At 35.9% G+C, this 21,907-nt stretch overlaps 3 protein-coding genes across 6 annotated transcripts; 1 reads left to right on the top strand and 2 right to left on the bottom strand.

Moving 5' to 3' along the window:
• The first annotated feature begins 281 nt into the window (after window positions 1-281).
• LOC110863488 (catenin alpha) lies at window positions 282-8,418 on the top strand. Of its 4 annotated transcripts, XM_022112812.2 has the most exons (29): window positions 282-328; window positions 432-499; window positions 2,881-3,043; window positions 3,121-3,171; window positions 3,269-3,472; window positions 3,540-3,641; window positions 3,711-3,903; window positions 3,985-4,023; window positions 4,130-4,192; window positions 4,316-4,404; window positions 4,485-4,525; window positions 4,596-4,758; window positions 4,835-4,950; window positions 5,037-5,080; window positions 5,220-5,293; window positions 5,357-5,407; window positions 5,537-5,623; window positions 5,686-5,797; window positions 5,874-6,002; window positions 6,163-6,234; window positions 6,310-6,332; window positions 6,456-6,515; window positions 6,604-6,672; window positions 6,776-6,839; window positions 6,923-6,972; window positions 7,062-7,243; window positions 7,327-7,355; window positions 7,449-7,660; window positions 7,738-8,418. In XM_022112812.2, exons 3-29 carry the CDS (start codon window positions 2,912-2,914, stop codon window positions 8,023-8,025), a joined length of 2,739 nt encoding a protein of 912 aa, XP_021968504.1. In that variant the 5' UTR covers window positions 282-328; window positions 432-499; window positions 2,881-2,911; the 3' UTR covers window positions 8,026-8,418. The 4 variants fall into 4 exon arrangements, with proteins under 4 accessions (XP_021968504.1, XP_021968502.1, XP_021968505.1 ...); XM_022112810.2 differs by lacking the exon at window positions 282-328 and having other exon boundaries at window positions 345-499; XM_022112813.2 differs by lacking the exons at window positions 282-328; window positions 432-499 and adding an exon at window positions 1,815-2,093.
• A 545-nt stretch (window positions 8,419-8,963) lies between these two features.
• On the bottom strand, window positions 8,964-12,662 carry LOC110863489 (DBH-like monooxygenase protein 1). The gene is made up of 17 exons (XM_022112815.2): window positions 12,280-12,662; window positions 12,165-12,199; window positions 11,749-11,895; window positions 11,467-11,672; window positions 11,339-11,375; window positions 11,219-11,254; window positions 10,962-11,138; window positions 10,829-10,871; window positions 10,724-10,747; window positions 10,502-10,583; window positions 10,375-10,411; window positions 10,171-10,312; window positions 10,030-10,092; window positions 9,877-9,957; window positions 9,731-9,806; window positions 9,556-9,654; window positions 8,964-9,471 (listed from the first exon to the last, which is right to left on the bottom strand). The coding sequence occupies exons 1-17, from the start codon at window positions 12,578-12,580 to the stop codon at window positions 9,147-9,149; spliced, it is 1,911 nt and encodes a 636-aa protein (XP_021968507.1). The 5' UTR covers window positions 12,581-12,662; the 3' UTR covers window positions 8,964-9,146.
• A 4,443-nt stretch (window positions 12,663-17,105) lies between these two features.
• LOC110858281 lies at window positions 17,106-19,036 on the bottom strand. Its single transcript, XM_022106986.2, has 5 exons — window positions 18,722-19,036; window positions 18,613-18,643; window positions 18,389-18,541; window positions 18,101-18,154; window positions 17,106-18,012 (listed from the first exon to the last, which is right to left on the bottom strand). Exons 1-5 carry the CDS (start codon window positions 18,722-18,724, stop codon window positions 17,882-17,884), a joined length of 372 nt encoding a protein of 123 aa, XP_021962678.1. The 5' UTR covers window positions 18,725-19,036; the 3' UTR covers window positions 17,106-17,881.
• Window positions 19,037-21,907: the final 2,871 nt, after the last annotated feature.

Below are 21,907 nucleotides of genomic sequence, written 5' to 3'. Positions count from 1 at the left end.
TTAACCTGTACTTATCTGATACATTTTGGTGACTATTTTAATTCTCCCAATGCCTCGACCACAACTGCATTACAATCATGCAAAATCTTCCAATGCTGGATGTATGTGTATGCAATACACGGGATGTGATGCATAATTCTGTATATGTATCTATGTCATGATATATTGTAACACAAATTCGGGTGTGTTAACAACATATCGTTCATAAGGAATGGGAAATGGTATGTATCATATTAAGCTGGGTGTAGCAAATCGTTAACTTTGGTGGTGACGAATAATCACTGTTTGTGAACTACAATGACGATTTGTTTGACTTAGGCCCACAAAAGTAAGTTGCTTTTCTACCACCATTATTACCTCACGGACTGAACTGTCATACGAGCAATTCCTAAATAATTCCACATCGATCATAACACGGTTTACTTACACAGGTTATTTTGAAGATACATATACTAATAGATAGTTTGTTCTTCAAAGATTGAGGAACATTATTTCGTCGGTAAGTAACAATACTACAATTATTTTCAGCCAATCAGGCAATCACTTATCAAATATCTACACTAGTGGGTGCATCGAAACGATGTCGTCAGTCGATGTCTAAAGACTTTCAATTATTGTTATTCTTCCCGACGCATGCACTATAATTAGTTACTACGAATTACATTGATTTATGTGTATGGGTTAGAAGTCTATGAAGAGCTCGTCATTAGGATGATACTACTTCAACTATGTACATATGTATGTATGTAGCTTATGGTAAGGTGATTCAAGTTTTGATTTGCGGTCAAAGCTGACCTAGACAAGAAATTGGAAGGGCCTTTGGAAGGCACTTTGAACATTGAGACCTTAATTTTGATGTCGGGGACACATTTACAAAGTTATCGAATACGAATTATGCTTCCTCTGTGTATTTTGTTCTCGCTAATACACATTTTGCTCCCAGTGTTGCAATGACTTGATAAAATTCATGCAATATGCTTATAATTTGTAAAATATAGCTAAAGATATCCCACAAGGGTTTTTGCCATTCGAGTTTGTGCATTCACCATGAAAGCCTATAATGAATACAAACACTTGCATTGAGATTATAATTGGGGAAAAGACAGATCACTTATGCATGTGCATCGGATTAAACTTGGAATGGGTTTGGGAGAATTATTGCAAGTGGGAAAAGGAGGTGAACACCATCTCAACTCTCAAAGAAATGATCTCGGAAGAATTATGTATGGTTGGTTTTAAAAATATATTAGTGTATCTTGTGCTCAGATAGTTGGCATTTCTTTAGGAACCCTTCCTTAGTATGTTTCGGTATGTGCACACGTAACTATGAATCAGTATTTATTATACCTGCGGTTGGTTCCGTTGCATATTATTCATGGTTTACCATCATCAATGGTTTTACCCTTGTTATTACATTATTATATTGTGGAACCCCAAGCAAGTGAGGTTTACAGGGCTACTCACGATCTCAGACTTGAAGATGACTTTCTCATAGCACAGAGCCCATAGTCAAGCTGGATTCCTATTGTTGAAGCATTCACCATTTTTTGCCAAGTCACACAAGGAGGAACTCTGCTTCGCATCCAACGTATTACTTTAGTTGTATGTTGTGAGATAGATAGTTTTAATTCATTTTGCTCTGCACATCTCTCTCAAAGAAATGCAACAGGTCCGGTTTGTTAAAGAACGTCTTCAGCATGAAGCAGAGATGATGCTTCATCCTTTTCATCCCATGATTTCATTCCTTTGGCTGATTGTTGGGGGAGGTGGATATACATACATTCCTACTTCTATCATACACATGCATAGATGATATAGTAGTCAGTTGATCATTCAGCGTTTAAAAACCATTTGCAATTCTTTCAGCTTGTTAGAAACCTTTCTGTCAAGAAATGTCGACACTCGTTGGGAATACATCTAGTTCTTGTTGTTGTGAATAACATTCTTGAGTTTAAGTTTAAAATAGTCCATCCAGAGTTAATGACAATTGCAGAAGAAGGGGGAGAAAATAAGTCCCTGATTTTTCTTACCTACACAAATACTTCTGTGGTGAACTACTGCTTGAAGGATAGCAAGTGGACATTCAAATCGTAGTAAGTCAAAATCTGAGTCTTGTTTATTCACTTTACTGCAGTAAAAAAGTATGTGGTGGAATATTACTAACTAATGGCTTGCAAACTGAGCTTTTACTTACAAATCTAATCGACACACTCCTTACATGCATGCACTGAGATTTATCTAGTTTGTTATGACTAGGGAACATGTTGCGAGTACGTTTGTGGAATAAGATTTAAGATGCCGATTTCTAATTCATTCATCAGACTTGGAAGAAAGTAAAGCTAATCCCAAGTGTAATACACAGACGGAAGGAATGTGCAATTGAATGCACTAAATACTACATACTACGTGTTTTTAGTGGCGACTAGTTGAGTGGAAATCCTCTTCCGTTAAAGATAGTGAGTGACATTATTGTTGTAAAGGAATGAAGGAGCTCATGGTATAATATCTGTACATTAGTCATTGTGAAGTTTTTGGTGTACATATATCTCACATTGACTGAGTTAATACACCTTTGTTAATAGGAGCATATGGCATAGTCATCGTATGCATATTATGATATACATTAAACGGATCCAAGAAAACGGCATGAATAACACATGTACATTCGTATTCGTCATTCATTGGATAAAAGGATGACGGTGAAGTCATCATACTTGATTGAAATTGTGCATTTTCTTGTGTTCCGTGCCTGAGCTACATACGTTAAGTATTTGTATTTATCATAAATACTGGCACTATTAAAAGTTTTTGCGCTGTTGAAAGTCATTGATGAGATTATCCGGAATAACGTGTGATTTAAAGCTGAATATTTGTGATTAGGCGAAACTCTGTGACCTGAGAAGTCACGGAAATGCTCCGTCACGGGCACCACGAGAACGAGATGGTGCACACAATTGGAGGCGTGCAACTGAAATGGGATGCAAAGGATCTGGAAATTAAAACCCGTTCCGTGGAAATGGCTTTGCAACCCTTGGTCATGAAGGTAACTTTTATACCCACACACCGTTTAAGTATGTACTAAATGAGGAATCAATCATTTGTGAATTAATCATCGTACAGGTCACCACTCTAGTCAACACGGATTCTTCGAGGAAAAAGGGTCGTTCCAAGGTAATTGTTGAGAATAGTCTCACAACTCACCAGTTGTCAGTGTAAAAATCCATTCAAGTTATAAAGGTGTTTAATATTAGAATGAATAATTTAACAGAGGGCTCACGTGCTAGTAGCATTGGTGGAAAAGGCCACGGACAACTTTATCAAAAATGGGGAACTGATTGCAAATGAGAATCCTGACATCAAGAAGGAAATGATGATGGCCGTCGACGAGGTTCGAAACAGTGGGAATAAAATGACGGAGACATCCAGAGAGTTTGCCGAAGATCCATGTTCGTCTCAAAAACGAGGAAATATGGTGCGTCCCGTAATGGACCTTACATTCTCAAACTTTAAAAAACAAAATTTTTCGTGTTCTTAACTAGGTGCGTTCTGCCAGAGCGTTGCTTTTGGCCGTGACACGCCTCCTCATTCTTGCAGACATGGTGGATGTCCACCTCCTTTTAAAATCCTTGCGAATTGTAGAGGTATTTTATATTAGGATCTATTTTAATGGAGATGGATGATTTAAGGATGGTACTCGATCTTTACTTCAGGATGATTTGGAACGGTTGAAAAATGCTTCCAATCAAGCGGAACTTATGGATGGGTTGAGAGACTTTGGACGAAATGCAACTGGTCTTTTGCGAGAGGCAGCTAGACGACAGCAGGAACTTCGAGACCCTCAGCAAAGGGACGACCTGGCTGCGGCCCGAGCACTTTTAAAAAAGCATTCTACAATGTTGATGAGTAAGCAGGCATAAATATATATAAATCTCAAGCTATTGTTAGTACTGCGCTTTTGCTAATAGTATTATTTTCATGGTACAGCCGCATCCAAGGTCTATTTACGGCATCCAGAACTTGCAGGTAAGGAGTTTTACAGTCATCGTTTTTCCATTTACTCAAATTATTTAAAAGGTGTGCATGTCATGGCTTCTAGGTTTTTTATAATATAAATTCTCTTAACTTGCAGCTGCTAAAGCTAACCGAGATTTTGTATTGCGTCAAGTTTGTGAAGCCGTGAATACAATATCAGGTAAATATGTACATATATATATTTGATGCATGCATGCAATATCAAAAACCAAAGGACAGATTGCTACGAAGGGTATTTTGGTGCCAAAATTAATTTCTCTTAATTAATTGAACAATTAATCAGATATTGCCAAAGGACAAGGGAATGCATCCACTCAAACGCAACAAAGTTATGGACCTGGAGAGCTGGCCGCTGCATTGAATGACCTCGATGTATGAACGTAAAATATTTTTAGAACTTCATATACAGTAAATATTTTCTCTTACGTTGCGTATGGTTATGGTCACCCTAGAAAAATATATATATGAACCCGTTGGAGTATAACGAACGCCGGTAAATAGATTACATTGCCTAATAATTTACCCTCCTTGTGGCATGTAGTGTTAATCAAATATATCTACAGGACAAGGCAAACTTTGGAAGAACAGTTGGAATCGATCATTAGTGGGGCTGCCTTAATGGCAGATAGTTCTTCGACCAGGGATGACCGTAGGGAAAGGATTATTGCAGAGTGCAATGCCGTGCGTCAAGCCTTACAAGATTTACTTTCAGAGTATATGGCAAACGTGAGTTTACAAAATATTTTTCAGTCAGTATTTCAGCATTATTTATTTATGAACACCCATTTCATACTTGTTTTAGACCGGAAAGAAAGACAGAAGTGACGACTTAGAACGTGCAGCCGAACACATGAACAAGAAAACAAAGGATTTGCGGCGTCAGTTACGAAAAGCGGTCGTGGATCATGTATGCGATAGGTACACTAACGTTTATCTAATCTACATATTATTTAACAAAATGCTAAAAATATAATAATTTTAAATATTTAATTTCTTGGCTCTAGTTTTCTGGATACCAACACACCTCTTCACATTCTTATCGAAGCAGGTAAGCAGATTCATATGCAATTCATATGACAGACTGATAAAACTTACACACATTTATATGATGTTCTGTGTACAACCACGTACTAATTATTTGCTTGAATCTAATAAATTCGTGTGATTTCGCGTTCCTCAATTTACAGCAAAGGCAGGAAATGAAAAGGAAGTCGAGGAATATGCCCAAGTTTTTAGTGAACATGCTCGGAAGCTAGTTGAGGTATTATATAATTAATAGCTTTATTTCGCAATTTGAAATATTAATTGTATATTTACAATTTAGGTTGCCAATCTTTGCTGCAGTATGTCTGACAAGGAGGATGGGGTCAAAATGGTGCGTATTGTTGGAATAATTATTAGAATAATAATTTTAGAAATATTTTCATTTCGAGCATCATGATATCTATGTCGCACCTTCATGCAGCAATTTTCATTAATTGATTTTTCATTGTTGAATCTTCAGGTGCGTCACGCGGCATCTCAGATTGAAAGTCTGTGCCCCCAAGTTATCAATGCAGCAAAAATTCTCGCAGCACGTCCAAAGTCGAAGGTAAGATAAGTGGATCCTTTCAAATATTTCAAGAATTAATCATTTCAATTTGGTCATCATAGCCGGCTCTGGATAATATGGAAACTTTTCGGCGTACATGGGAAAACCAGACTCGAATTTTAACAGAAGCTGTAGATGACATCGTAATTATCGACGATTTACTTGCCGTAACTGGTACGCATGCATAAATTAAAAAATGTGTTAACATTGAATGCACATGAAGAATGATGAAACAAATCTTATCGTTCAGAAAACCATATATTGGAAGACGTAAACAAATGTATTGCGGCTGTACAAGAACAAGATCCTGAAACTCTTGACAGGACAGCAGGGGCAATTCAAGGACGGATCTCAAGAGTTACCGATGTCGTTACGTCAGGTATATAATTAATCTTGAAAGGCGGCTATTGATCTAAGGCTTTGTAAATAAATGCCATCTCCGAAGTACCCAAGTCCATTCTAAACTTTGACCCTTCAATCTTATGTGGCATTATTCGTTCCATTTAGTCCTGAAATGACATGAATGTGTTTTTTCTTAGAAATGAATGAATACGAACCTGGCCATTATACAGATTATGTTTTGGATGCTGTTAAAGATTTACGAGAACAAGGTAAAGGCAAATGAACCTTGCTATGAAATATTGAGATACTATAATATTATAATTTTATGTGGTTTTAATTTTCAGTGATGCCAAACTTCGTCACAAAGGTAAGTGCATAAGTTATAATTTCTGTATAAAGCCTGCACCATATATTTTAGCATTACAGTCCCTTTAGAATCTATTTACAATCTAAAAAACAATTTACATCATCTCATTTATATAATATTTAGGTAGAAGTTGCGGTGGACGCACTATCTTCTAACCCAGCCAAGGATGTTGACGAAAATGAGGTGATGAAAATAAGACAAGCTAGGCTATGCACAAAATGTGGCATGTGTGTTGTATGAATTGATGAATATAAACCAATTATTTTTTCAGTTTATTGATGCTTCAAGCAGAGTTTATGATGGCATTAGAGAAATTCGGCGAGCAGTATTGTTGAACAGGGTGATTATTATGTCACATCCTTATACATATAAAGATTTTGTTCCATGTTTTCTTAAACTATGTATTATCTGTGCATTATTTAATATGCATTTCTTTCTTGCAGGATGATGACGAATTAGATCCAGAGGACGTAGTTATCGATGAACGAACTGAGACAGGAAGCAAAAGTATAAAAAGCTCAATGCAATTAACAATATTGAGAAGCAATTATATATTAAAATTACAAGTGCCTTTGTTTAATAAATTATAGTTAGTGGGGTGACAGGGAGCCAAATTGTGGATGAACGTCTGCAACGCAGGGTAGATAAATATTTTTAAACTGTTTATGTGCCTAGAAAACCTGAAGAAATATTGCCCCACCACTAATGCCAGAAATATTTGATTTACAGGAATTATTGGAAAAGCTGCCTGAAGAAGAAAAGAAAAAGATTGTTCAACAAGTTGAAAGTTTCCGGAATGAAAAACAAAAGTTTGACCGTGAAGTTACAAAATGGGATGACAGTGGCAATGATATTATCGTTCTGGCAAAGCATATGTGTGTCATCATGATGGAAATGACAGACTTCACCTGGTAGTCAACCAATTATGCAATCAATCAATAAGTAATTTCAAAAAGACAAAATACTTTGTAATAATTAACATTTTGCATGACAGGGGACGAGGTCCACTGAAAACTACAATGGGTATGCATGAAACCTTTTATAAACTTGCAATGCTATTATATAATTTTTATATATTTTTAATTTATTCATTAAAATATGCTCACTTTGCTACAGATGTTATCAATGCCGCAAAAAAGATTTCCGAGTTGGGTACAAAGCTTGATAAATACGCCAGACAGATTGGAGATCATTGTCCAGAGTCCTCCACCAAGAACGATTTATTGGCTTACCTTGGTCAAATTGCATTGTACTGTCACCAGTTGAACATTACGTCCAAGGTTAAAGCTGACGTACAGAATATTTCTGGAGATTTAGTGCTGTCCGGGGTATACGCATTTTTCCGAATAATTTTAATTTTCATGTCAATGGAAATAGAAATTATTAATCAATTTAAAACCATTAGCTGGACTCTGCAACTTCATTAATTCAAGCTGCAAAGAACTTGATGACCGCCGTGGTTGCGACCGTTAAATGTTCATATGTCGCGTCCGCAAAGTTTTCAAAGAATGATGCTCCAATCGGAGGACGTGCAACGAACTTCATTTGGAAGATGAAACCTCCAGAGAAGAAACCACTCGTTCGGAAAGAAAGACCTGAGGAAATTCGTGCCATTGTCAGGCGTGGAAGCCAAAAGCGGTCCAATCCGATCCTCGCTCTGAGTGAGTTCCAGAGGCCCACAGAGGATGTTTAAATTGATGTTTAATCATCAATAAATCATGATACAAATATCATGAAATGTGCCACATACCAATGTGCAACGAATAATAGCAATATTCCATCATTCCTATATACATATGATAATCAATCTTTATTCTTTAACAACGGTGCAAAAAATGAGTGCTGTGCCTTATGTGCGACATGTGAAATTAATTATATCAATACCCTCCATATTTTACACATTTCCAGTTTGGTAGACATAATTTTATCAAAATGAGGACATTATTTATGACAGAATTTACAATTTTGTATTTGTACTTATATATTTAAATAGGTATATGTAGCATATGTAGGTTATTTATCTGCAAATATTCCTGTTTATTACATTTGGAGAAATAAAACCTGTTTCGTGGTTTTTGGACAAATATTATATGTAAGGATTGAATTTTCACCATACGTCGATAAATTACTCCTTCACCAACTAGAGCATAAGTATGTACATATGCAAACGTGCATATGTCTCTAAAATTTGGGACATTTATAAATTTTGATATTTAAGGAAACCCATTCTCCGGAACGCCTGACACTATGAATATTTAAATATATAGCTTTCCAGTAATGCAGTTGTGAGTAAAATCAATATGATGTCGTTACAACGAACAATAATTATATTGTCTGTGTTTCTCCTAACTCTTTCAGGCAAGGATAATACATAATTGTTTAATTAATTGGTTAAGTGTTATTTTAAAATTTTATGGGATGTGCACAGGTCAAACTACTGGATTTTTTGGAAATGGGAATAATGGAGGATGTCCTTTCAATGTTGGGACTTGTCTTTCCAACTGTCGCCGGCAAAATCCTGACCCCATCACGGGCCGAGGAGCCCCATGCGGAGGAAGATGTACAGGCCTGTTCGGCATGCGATGTCAGTGTTTGTATAATTGCTAAATTCCTTTGAATAAATAAAACATATTTTTTTATAAATAGTTGCATTTATTTCATAGCACAGATTGGTAAAAAGATTCAATAGAAAAGTATAAGTTTTAACATATCCAGTAGAACTGTAAGTAGAAAAGATCGGAATGCATTCAAATTTGTCCAATTGCTATTTGTGTTTTTCGGTATCACGGTTTATCATCACATTTGTGTGCTCATTCAGTTTGGAATGATATTTTCTTCAACATTGCATCTCAGAGGTGGTTCATAAATCTTGTCCACTTTCGGGTAGTTCCAAATCATTTTGGGAGGAGGGGGTGGAGGATTGAATGGCGTGTAGTAGTCCTCGGGCTGTGGAGGTGGGTGTTTTTCTTTAACATTGCAAACCCCTTCGTGATCTGACAACTTGACCATATTTTGCAACTTTTCCCTCAACTCTGGGGTCCAAGTCACAGACGCTTGTATTGCTTCTCCGAATGTTTTATTGGCCATTGAAGTTGGTTGTTGTACGATTGGTTGAGCTCCAGAGTCAATTCCAGGCAGCCTGTTTATCATTAAAAGAGACAAGAATATTGATTATTTAGGTTGTGAAACCTAAATTTTGATATTTCCGTTTCTGATCACTTGCCATTTCACATCTTTGATGCCAAACAGATCGTACAAGTGTTGAATGTCATAAAAAGAGGAACATCCTTCAAACGCACCTTTGGGATAATACCACGCAAATCTAAAAGAAAATGTAAAGAATTTAACAATCAAAAAGAGTGATCCAAAATTTTAAAACCGATGTGTTATGTGCTTACGTCTCACACATCTCATTTCTCGTTGAATATCCGGCTACAGTTACATCATTTCGTGAGGTCGTGTCATAAGTACATTCTAAAGTAAGATTAACTCGGCTATTAATTTCATTCTCGTCGAATTCTATGAGTTTTATTGTAATTTTTACCAAAGGTCAAACTGTCTCCAGGAAGGATTTTTCTCTCCTCTCTAAGAGGTCTATTTTTCTGATAATTGAAATGATAATGGTCTGAAAAAGAGAGGCCACAGTTATATTTTATAAGAAAGTTCGTTTCAAACAATTTCAATTGCCTATTCTTACCGTCATAAGAAACCCACGGCAGCTCCGTCTCATTTCGAAAGTGCCTGAGTTTCATTTTCCTCCCTGCACATTTATGAATCGAATCATTAATAAAGTCACACATATTTTTAACATAAATCCATGCAGTAATTATGGACATACCGGCGAGATGGGTGTGTAACAACGTGTTGAAGAGGTAGATTTCTCCACCTTCCGGTATCCCTTTGTTTGTACACTCTTTTCCACAATGACCCACGATCATAAAATCTTTAGACCTGGGAGGAATCAGAAGGGATGCGAGGACCTATAATATTATTATCATTAGCTTCATTATAATATAAATTCGTCATTATTATGTGAACTTACAGTGTGCCCAATCGTCATCATTCCAGCATCGTATTGCCTAAAAAAACATTCATGTATTCCTCATAGACGAGTTGTACATATGTACATAAATATATACAGATGATAAACTGGTTGTTGATTAGCCAACCTTAATTTTGGCGTGTAAAATATTTCCACCCCAGTCTCAAATTTAACGTCTTTCAAGTGGGTAGGGTTATCGTAATGTACCTCTGAAAAAATTGTAGCGATTTAGACCTGAGTCACTACTACTGACCTCTCCAACAATTATGATAACAAAAGTAGAGAGACAGCAGTACAAAAGAATCTCCGTTTTCATGATCCGATTTTCATAGTTTTGACATGGACTAACCCAGCATGTAGTACTCATTTGCATCTGGTACATAAAGTGATTCATATTATTGCGTGTTAGATACATAACATAAATACTATAAAATGCATGTTCCGTTGAACTCACCTTCGCCCACGGGATATCCAGTATGAGTCGGCAAGAAAAATTCCTATGCAAGAAGAATAACGTATACATGTACTATTTCGATGGATTATTACAGCATCTTGTTCTCGGCAAACAATTATCCTGATAAGCTCACCTTGCCCCCAACGCCCCACACATACAAGGTCGTGGAGCAAAGTTGGAAGGGCTTGCTCATTAGCGATTCCTTTGTGTAACACTCTGCTCCTTCTTTGTTGCTAAATGGCGAAAATACTTCTTTGGCTGGAATTCCCGGAGGCGTCTTGCAAGTATACACGACGAAGTGATGTGTGTGCTAAAATAGAGTATATATGTATATTTATGCACAATTACATTGTAGAATGTACAAAATGAACGGCTAGATAGATTACTTACTTTTGCTGCCAATGGACCTACAAGTAGTGGACGAAACTAAATATTTAAAATAAGTAAGTCAGGTATATAATTGATGTTGCTTATCAAATGAATTTTGTTGTAAATAATTGTTTCACTGACCCCAACAACATGGTTTTTCTTTTTGAACTGTGGTGAACTGTATCAAGTTTAGATCAGTGTCAATTTTATGATTGATTTTGGTAAAGATCTGAAATTTTGTTGAATATCTTATATTCAATTTTATGTACCTGTGAATACTGCACCAATAACTAAAGCTCTTTTCAGGCGCCGGCATTGCTTGATTGACCGTCAACTTCCAACTCTTGAAACTGGAAACGTCGACGGCAGGATATGGTGGATCTAATGGGTTGACAGCCACGCTCCCACGCACTCCCATGTGATATGACATGCCATCGTTGGGTCCGAATGCCCAAATAAAATTGACCGTATCATTCTAAAATTGATATATATGAATGTATTAATTTGCCCCCGAGTTTGATTATTTTTTTCTATAGAATAAATTGTAGTACAGTGATTGCCACATCGTCAGGATCACACGGGTCGAGTGCTCGCTTGAATCGGAGGGATGTATGGGTTGAATTTTCAAATGCGCTCAGCAATTCCCAATTCTGGACCTGATCCAAAACAGGTACCGTTGGCCCGACCCCATGATAATCCTGTTGTGTCATCAAATCCCAAAAAATTTTACAGATCCGGGATCATCGAGAAGCAAGATAAAAAACAAAGCGTGCGAATCAGAACACATTTTTAGCCGTATGAGTCAGAGAATAATGCATGTTTTGTGTTCAATGTTGAAGGACACAATGTCGCCGCCAAGAAGTCGATACGCTTATCGATACTACATACTAATTGCATTAAAGGATAAATTCCACATTCATTCTGGCATTGATACATTGGTGCAAAAAATCTTAATTGTGCAATTTACCGCAAAATAAGATTGGCCAGTCGAATCGATTCCGCCTAATGACAATTTGCATTCATATATTATTATATTTTTAATTGACAAATTAAGATTTCTATTTTATGTATCAATTTATCACCGATTATTAAGTCAGATCCAGTCATTCCCCCACCGGGAGAGAGACCAAACCCCACGAAGCCAGTCGTTTGGCAAGTCACTTGGAAAGTTATCGTCTCATTAGCTAAATCTGTCTCCCATTCTACTATAAATTTCCCTTCGGGTTCCAAAACCTCACGTTGTTTATTGAGAGGAGTTAACACAGGTTTGCCTTTGTGTGGCTCAACATTATGTAACTTTACATTCGTGTCGCCAAGCACGTGGTGACATATGCAAAGTAAACAAAGAAATGTTCCTAAACTAAAATAGAAATTCACTTGCATCTTGTAAATACTTTTACTTGCCAAAGCACAGCAAGTCTCTTGGTTTCTCACGTCCAACTAACAAACCGCAACTAAACTGTCGACGCTTATGCATGCAGTCTTTCCAGCCTCATTATCACATTTAATATGTGTTTCTTTCTGCAGTAATAAACTGCAGGTACTACTAGGATCTAGTAGGCATATACTACGACATACGTGAAGTTGGCAATGATCATACCTCAAGCGTTAAGGCACGCTATCCAAATAACTAGCTTGCCCATCCAGCGTGCAAAAAATTGCAGTGTTATTACATACCTATGAAAGATTGCGAACAATTCGCAATCAGCTTACCCTAAAAGTTAAACTAATCTTGATTTTGCCATCTTCTCCAGTTCTGCGAATCACGCTTAAGAATAATCAACAAAAAACTGTGAAAACCCAATGCCACAAGCGAAGAAGACAAGTTGTGGTCGGCTACCAAATAAGTATGCAGTAGTGTCGTAGTATCCATCCATTAGATTTTATGCACATCAATGGATCAGCAACCGCAGTAACTTTAACACTTATGCCTATATGGATTTCCATCTAAATTGTTATTTCTCTGGACGTAACCAAATCGCATTTTTCGTTTGTTTTTCTCATATTCTTTCTTGGTAAAGGTAATTTCCAATCCAGTTGCTGTAAATTAAGTGAATTTTCTACCACAAGTTTGAGGTTCGTTTAATTATAAATTTTTGTACATAGTAAAACTATTGTATGCTAAAGACAGACAAATAAGTATTTTTTAAAGTCATTATTTACTCACGTCATAAGGACTCAAAGCTCCTCCTTACATAGCCTCAGATTATTTTTCCTTTGTCATTCTCATAAGCAAAATTGCATCGGATTCCATGAAACCAAAGGTGTTTTTGCTCAATTACGAGCGACAACATTTTGTGCAAATGAATATGTAACCAGATCAAACTGGTCAGCTCGTCGTAATATGTATACGTCATTGTGCTTCATTTGCAGATGCCCACGTATGAGCTGTTTTTCACAAGAATTGTGAATTTATTCTCGACTGACTGATCCTTAGGGAATTCCTTCATTTATCTCTTCGGACTCATCTTATTCGGTACTCCGAAATTTCCAATTTGTCAAATCCGACTGAGCCAGCTTATTTATCAGCATCACTTTTTTTATTGCAATTTTTTCAATTCCTATTGTCAACAACCAGCTCAAGAAGAGACAACATACATTAAAGTGATGCTACATAGCACGTGTATGCGTGTGTGTATGTATTTTTAACACACCTTCCGATTTGATGAGTGATCTTATAACCTTGGGTAAATGTTTAGTACAGGAAGTATGGTTTCACAACATTGCAACGCAAGATTTCTACTACTTTATATGTACATGGATGTAGTTTATGACAGTAAAACTGATGAGAATTTGCAGACATTAATTCCAAGTTTTGCGAAAAAATCTTACGTCACGATTGTTCTGTCATTTTCTGCAAGTACTCCACTACTACTTTGTTAGAAGGGTTACGTGACAGGTCAGCCAATTCAGGTACTAAATATACATGCATGTGGTGTTCTACACATTATCGCACCATTACAATTACCTCCACTTTTTATTTCCAGAAGTGCAGCCAGACATTGTACTTATTGTCATTAAATAATAATCGTAGTTATATAGGTCTCGCCAGTACTGCACAATAAGAACGTATTTACTCTCTAAATACTCGCTGTTCGAGGATAAATCTGTATTCCTTAACCCCACTCGATTATTATTTAATGCATGCAAAAGCGACCTTAAAAGACATGGCTCAGCGAGGCATGGAAGGATCCTTGTTCCTTTTCACATTATTCCTCATTATCTGCACCTCCCAAAAGAACTTGTGTCGAACTTAACACGCTTGTTTCATAAAATCCACAACGCCATTGTTTATTTTTTAGTACCGAGTATGTAAGTACGAGACAATCTGGTTTTGATTTAATGAAAGGGTCCATAATACGGTAATTGATATCAGTACGTGATTATGACCATGAAGGTTATTTATTTCACACTATATTGCAGTAAAGGATGTGCAAATAATAGGCTTTTCTTGTTCTCCTCCTCCCTGGAGCAATTTCTTTGTGCTTCAGCGACGTTGTCTAATTTATTTAAAGTTTTGTAATTGAGCTGGCACGCGTTCTTCCACAACATTTTTTTAAAGCACGGAACATTAAAAACAGCAAAAGTGCTAAAATTAGAATATTTATTTCTTGCCGCATTGGTTAAAATTAGATTCATTAAAATCAAGTAAGGATTGATATTAACAGGAGGTTGTATTAGAACTTGCATAATATGACCAACTTGAAATATGAGTACTAATAATAAAGGTCAAATGATGGTGAAAGGAGACACGACGCAGGAACAAAAATAGGTTCAAGAAATAGAAAGAGCCAAGTTCATGGGAGCGTATTTTTAAATCGTTACACCTTGCGCAATAACGTCCCACAGAGTTAAGATGCATATCACTTGTTCATAATGAATCAAATTTAAGTGTCAGAAAATCAACAACTGCGATTATGTAACATGTGAATAACTTTATTGCATTAGATGTTGTCGCAGACTTGTTAGACATTTATCATAACCAAATGCGTGACGAATCAAATGGGGATATTTCGACTTTGTTAAATGGTTCATTCTAAAAACTGTAGCGTTTTATGTGCTATTATGCAATCTAGAAAGTCTAGCTTTTTGCATCCGGCCGAAACAATGCCCGTAGGTTCTGATACTACACATGGAATATGCTTAATGGAAGAATTATATGTTAATGGGGAAACTAATTGATATTTTCAATGTTAAAAATTAATTTTAAAAATTACCACTCGAGTGCAAAATTGTATTAATTTGCAACAAAAGAGGTCAAGAGAGTCATTGCATACATATATGGAATATGGATGTAGATTAAATCATGTCACTTGGGAACTTAATTACAGCCTGATACATACATAAATATGTAGAAATTTTACGACATTTATTATGATTCTCGTATTCTGGTATGAATTTTTAAATTGTTGAATGTTTTAATAAGTTGATAATTAAGTATGTATGTACGTACGTATTATTACCTCAAAAGAATTTGCGAATGGCAAAGCGCTCGTGTCTGTATCGACAAGTGTTTCTTGAACCGTGTGAGACTTGTTTCATTCTGTTTTTGCTCGCGACGCAAACCTTTTCGCACTTGGTCTCAACCCAAGAATTCTGCCATAATTTTTTCACAGATTACATGCTACGCTTAGCGCAACTTACAGATTACAGGGGAGTTGAGGCCTGCTGTTTATTTCCAATTCATGACTACCGTAAAAACTCAAATAGTAGCCCTTGCTCAAATAGTAGCCGTGCCCTAATAGTAGCCGTGCCTGTTTTCATAATTTTATAAATAGTGACCTTGCTCAAATAGTAGCCCTGCCCAAATAGTAGCCTTATTCCAATTATAGAGGTTCGTCAATTTCCAATGTACATACCTACAACCAGACATCTCCTAGCAAGCTCATTTAAGTAATTAAATCACAATTCAATTTAATCTCAGGTATACAAAATCGAATTGAACACGAAATTCGGCTCATCGGAGAAATTATTAAAATTAAGAGCAGGCCTAACCTATAGAATTGTCATCCAATACAAATCTAAGGGAGAATTTGGTGCTGTTATTAAAATTTAATTTGAGTTTGATTCTGGAAACAAAATTACACTAGCTGTTTGCTAATAGTAGCCGTGCATTTTTTCGTAATTTTATAAATAGTGACCGTGCCCAAATAGTAGCCTTGCTCAAATAGTAGCCCGGTCCCTGCCACTGATTTTTTAAATAGTAGCCCCCGGCTACTATTTGAGTTTTTACGGTAACTAATAATGCCTATATAACCATTGATTATTTGGGTTTGGAACGGGTTTATGAAGCGGCAATGTCACGATAAAATTTATTACGAGTCTAAATTTGGAAACTTATTTATCTTTTCTTAACCTTCTAATTTAGCAGATTGTTCATATCAATTGAAAATGAAATTCCTTTCCACCTGTCTCAAGTGGACTGGTTAATTTTGCTAAAATTTTCAGATCTTTAACTTTTCACCCTTGCAATAAATTCGGTGTCTCGTACACACATCACGAAAATACTCGAGCGTCCAGTTCTGAGCTAAGATTTGTGTGTGTATTTAAGCTTTAGTGATAATAAGCACATTCCTGTGGAACAAAGTACGACATTTCTTCCCAAATTTTCCACTTCGAAGACAAATCATGCTCTTAAGAATTGGCGTATGCCGTAAAGTGCGTAGTTTCACAAAGTATTGATGTTATAATAATGTAAATCTACATGCATTTAAGTGTATAAAAGGTCTCAATCACTTGTATTTTGTCTTAATTGACATATGTATGAATGTAGACGTGTGGCGTGGCGTTTGGCTCGGGTCCACATTTTTTAGACCAGCGTTTACACATGAACGCATGGAAATTGTATTTATTTATTTATGGTATGAGAAGCGCAAGTTGAATGAGTAATGTAGAAATTAGTGCCAAGTTTGTCACAATAATCAAAAACTTTATTTAAAATTTTCATAATCAACCGTTCATTCCGGGTTAAATACAATTGTACCATTTTTTAACTCTAACAAAGCTGTGTAAGTTTAAAACTAATGCTTAATATTCGCACTTGTCAATTATTATTAATAAAGTATAGAGGTGGTAATAGTATTGCTATTAATATACTCGAAAATAAAAAATAAATGTTTGTTATGATCATAAATTATATTAAACACAAGTCGTCCCATGAGCTCTCAAGTATTTACCTCCGCTAAAGTTACTAACCGACGACGTGACAACTTAATATTAAGAGTTGCGAGTAAAAACATACTTCCCTAATCAAACTGAGATGAAACAAAAACAAATAAATATGCAATATTCTAAACGGCCCATATTTCTTCATCATTTGTACGAACCAGCCATACACGCTCTTATTCAAGTCGGTTTTGTAAGGCTTGCTGAGGTTACTACGTAAAATGCAACATGTAAATATTTAGATTAAGATAGATTCTTTGACCTGAAATATTTTTTTGTGCTATTTCATTCTTTCTGTTCATCAACCTCAAAAATTTTTGCAAACCCTATTCTTAAAACGAGGTGCTAACCAAAGGAAACCAGTCAAGCAGCAAAAACTCTATTTGATGATGTGGTTGCTTCCGGTAGATGTTTGTGCTTTCACTTAAAGAATTTCTCTGAGACCATAAACGTAAAAGTAAAGAAAGCGTACATCAAATATGCATATCATTACTCTGGAAAATGACGGGGGTACTAATCCTAAGGAGTAGGAAAATCTGTCAATCGGACGAGGTGTTTACAAATGAACCCGTCATTGTTCTTCTTTTCCACCTTTTTCAAGAAAAATACAATCACTTCCATCACCGAAGTCCAGTCCAGGGTTTCCTCGTCTACAATGAGTACAATTTTGAAATGGAACTAGGTTTTCAATGTTACATACATTTGATAGATTCATTGAGACAATACTGGTTAAATTACCATGTGTCAAAACAAACTCTTTACTGCCCCGACGGAGTGTGATGTAGGTTGAATCTGGAATAGTTGCAAAAAGTGGAAATTAAATTTAATGGATGAAAAGAATGCGGGAGCAGTTTGTTACTCAAGGGCTATTGGCCCATATATGAAATTTTACGATGGGTTGCGATCAGTTTAATGAAAGAAAGTTATATTTTATGGAGTCGTATTTTTAAAAGGAAGAGAACTCTAAGAATGCTAAATGAGATTAAGGAAAGTGGATCTGTTTGTGCTCTCGATTTATTGGCTTACCCTTGGATTTCTTTTCGATCTGCTCCCAAATCTGATCCTCGTTAAATAGATCTGGATCTTCCTTCAATAGCACTTGCACTATCTCGCTCATGAATTTCTTATGCAACGCACCCGTCATGGAAGGATCATACTTTTTGAACTGCAGCTCCAAAACTAAAGCATCAATGCAAATATGTACCATATTTGGTAAAGTAATGTAAAGATTTAAAAAAAATATGGCTTACATTTCCTTGCTTGTCGACGAATTTTGTTTTCCTACAATACAAGAAGATATTTGTTGTAGATACTTAATCATGATTTAGTTATTCTTTAATAAGAAAATTACAAATTTACCATCTTAAATAACTGATTTTACGGCACAGGGGAATTTGATAAATTGTCAAAGCCAAATGTCGAGTATTATTTGAAACGTGAGATATTTTTTAGATTGTGTATAAAGTTGGTAGTGGTTCCAAGAAGATGTTGGGATATTTATGCAAAAGACAACTGTACGCGTATTTTGAGAAAAAACCCTTAATCCAAAGACCAGGAAAAGAAGAATACTACAAGTGCATGATTAGGTCTGGTCTTTTATCTAATTTCAAACTCCGAAATGCCTAAAGCGCCCAAGTTCATGTAGGTCTGCCACACCAACATTTTTGGATTGTTTTTGTTTTACATTAGTACGGTACGGCACAACACTTTTACAGATTACCCTAATCTACTTTAGCGACATGATTTCCCAAATAATAAACTTCAGCTAATCCAGTATGGATGGAGGGATCACTCATGCTTCAACACATCCAGGGCGACTACATCTTTGGTTGATGTAGTCTGGTCGTGCTGAAGTACATAAGTATGTATGTACATAAGTAATAAGGAACCCCCAGTAGTAGTGGCGTGTACATGAGCACATGAGATGCAAATTCTCAAAGTACAATTGCGAGCAGGGAAAAGTTGGGGTTATCGCATCAAAGAGAAAAATTCCTGTTCCGGTTGGTACGTAAAAAAAACTTTGTATGTTGTACTATTAACTATCTGACTTTTTATCTGAATTTCAGTGATGAGGTGCTTCCTCAGCAGAGAGAGCTTATCCTCCTCAGCAGTTGAGTGGTTTTGGCCTGTTTCGGATAAACGATAAACAAAAACTCTTGGTTTTCGCGTCTACATACACAACTGAGTGGATTTCGCTTAAAAATGTACTCTGGCGCACACGCGTCGAACATAGTTCGTCGCAGACATTGAGAATATTTTGTTTTCATGTGATGAAATTTCACTGAAAGTTTACTTTCAAAATTTATGGCAATCCTTCCATGAGGTCTGCGGAGATCATGATTTCAAGTTCGCATTAACTACGTTAACGACGAATTTAATAGCGTTATTTAAATCGAATCAAGCGTATTACCCGCTTTGGTAATGCATTTGTTTGATAATGGGGTATTGATTTAAATCGCTTTATCCGTTGTTAAATGACCCCGTTATCGAGGCCACAAAGAAATTAAATTCCACAAAGAAATGCATATAATTATTTTGAACTTTTCTGCTACACACGTACATAATGTACAAGTAAATAGTTTGCAAAAGCAGGGAATAAAATGGCAATTCCTGAGTGCATGTCGAGCACGACTGATTTATTTTTGGGCTAACTCTAGTTTGTTTTTAAATACGGCAGAGTGTCAAAGCCAACTACATACATTTCAGTAGACAATCTACACCATCACTACTTAATGTCTGATACTACTGGTCGGATTAATTGAGTGCAACGCATTCCAGTTCAGGCCCTAATTTCTATTTTTGAAATTTGATAAAGCAGGTGATTGTGAGATTGTGTAATAAAATGTTGGAGTCACTAATTTAATCTAAAATAACAAATCGTTCTGACGCAGACTTACACACAAGTATTTAAATCTAAAGTTCTTGTGATGCTAAATATGTTTTGTTTAAACTGCACTTAAAGTGGCCTGAATTTAAGAATGCGTAATGGAGCACGCAGTAAATTCATGTAAATGACGCATAACATTTGTGCATCGTCTCATATTTCAGGTCCTCATTTGATCTGATTAACTGATACTGCACCGCATCCCATTAAAAAGTTTAACTTTGGTTCAATGTGCATAATAATTTAATCTAATCGTAAACCAATTAATATATGCACTATATTTAGTTGAAAATATCTCATTCTATCCTAAGTAGATATTTGGTTCTGCTGAATACTGTTTTGAATCGGAACGATTGGTTAACAAAAGTGCAATTGAGACTTCTGGTTTTAATGCTTTTTCTTTATAACCTATTACTACTATTTTGACGTAATTTATATGGTTTGCAAAGAGTACAACAATATGTAGAACAATAACGTTGTTACACGTCCGATAAGCTCAGAATGAACCAGATTAGAGATTTATAGATGACGATAAGGGGATTAAACTTAGCCTAAGCATTTTTTGCGGTTATAACCGCAAGAAAACGATGACTTACAACTTAGAGTCATTTGTACTTGTCGTCTATAACCCGTTTATTTTCCGGAACCAGGATTATCATGTAACCAGACTTGCGAAAATTTACGATGCCTTTTAAAACATCCAATACATGGATAGTATCCGGAACTAAATACTTACTTGTAGTACTATTCCCTCGTTTCATAAAACGGAGATTGATTTGTATCATTTTTTGTGTTTTTACGCTGATGCTAGGATGGAAGGAGAACATGCGTAATATATATGGCAAATCACTTAATTGTATGATTGACTCTAAAAGGTGGAATAAAGACGGCTTTCGAGAACATTCTAAAGTTCATGATTAAATGTTGACCAGATTAACCTTTCTGTCAAAGTTCACATACGCATTACCTAATACTATAAAGTCCAGAAACAGTCCCATAAAAAGAGCAGCTGTTGGGTCTCTCAAAATGTTTTCATGCATCAATTTAAATCTAACTTTACGTCTGTCTCTGTTTGTAACTGTAATAAGAAAAATACTAATATATGGGATTTCACATCAAAAATTATTTCAGTTTTAAAACCGAATCGCAGTTCACGAAAATACACATATACATCTATTTTTGGCGTACGATATGCATATTTGTGTTGGGTCAGACGTGAAAAACTACCCGTCGTTCACCGTACCACGAAAATGAAGTGAAGGGTGGAAGGAAAAGATAACTAAACTTTAATTGAGAAGAGAATTTAACGTGAACTAAGTTAGCAATAACTTTTGTTGACACCTCACAGGGATTTACTCATTTACTCAAAACTATTTATTGCAACAATTAAATTGATCACACTCAAGAAATTAATTATAAAGATCAATTATCAAAAACTTGTTCATTCTCTCTCACTCTCAGCAACAAGACTAAATTTATAACAAAGAAAAAATGCCAATCACTCTCTTTCTCGCACGTAGGCTTTAGACCGGCACATACAAAATTATTGGGAAATATGAGAAACACATACATACTAAAATAACCAAATTCCACATTCTCCCACATCTTTCATGAATGAATTACTAATTATGAATGAAAGAACACATTAACTAAATTCACTT

This window comes from Folsomia candida, unplaced genomic scaffold (genome assembly GCF_002217175.1).
Source record: "Folsomia candida strain VU population unplaced genomic scaffold, ASM221717v1 Fcan01_Sc001, whole genome shotgun sequence".
Taxonomy (NCBI): Eukaryota; Metazoa; Arthropoda; class Collembola; order Entomobryomorpha; family Isotomidae; genus Folsomia; species Folsomia candida.
The sequence above is the reverse complement of the archived record's forward strand: the minus strand, read 5'-3'. Positions and strand labels throughout refer to the sequence as shown.

Coding starts and splice junctions, on each gene's coding strand:
- LOC110863489 (XM_022112815.2), bottom strand. CDS start 12,580: ATGCAAGTGAATTTCTATTTTAGTTTAGGAACATTTCTTTGTTTACTT. Junction 10,748..10,828: donor TGGATATCCCGTGGGCGAAG/GTGAGTTCAACG, acceptor TTTATGTACCAG/ATGCAAATGAGTACTACATG. Junction 10,412..10,501: donor TTTTACACGCCAAAATTAAG/GTTGGCTAATCA, acceptor ATGTTTTTTTAG/GCAATACGATGCTGGAATGA.
- LOC110858281 (XM_022106986.2), bottom strand. Junction 18,542..18,612: donor TCGTCGACAAGCAAGGAAAT/GTAAGCCATATT, acceptor TTGATGCTTTAG/TTTTGGAGCTGCAGTTCAAA. Junction 18,013..18,100: donor AGAGTTTGTTTTGACACATG/GTAATTTAACCA, acceptor TACTCATTGTAG/ACGAGGAAACCCTGGACTGG.
- LOC110863488 (XM_022112812.2), top strand. CDS start 2,912: ATGCTCCGTCACGGGCACCACGAGAACGAGATGGTGCACACAATTGGA. Junction 3,904..3,984: donor GCATTCTACAATGTTGATGA/GTAAGCAGGCAT, acceptor TTCATGGTACAG/CCGCATCCAAGGTCTATTTA. Junction 4,526..4,595: donor TTGGAGTATAACGAACGCCG/GTAAATAGATTA, acceptor ATATATCTACAG/GACAAGGCAAACTTTGGAAG.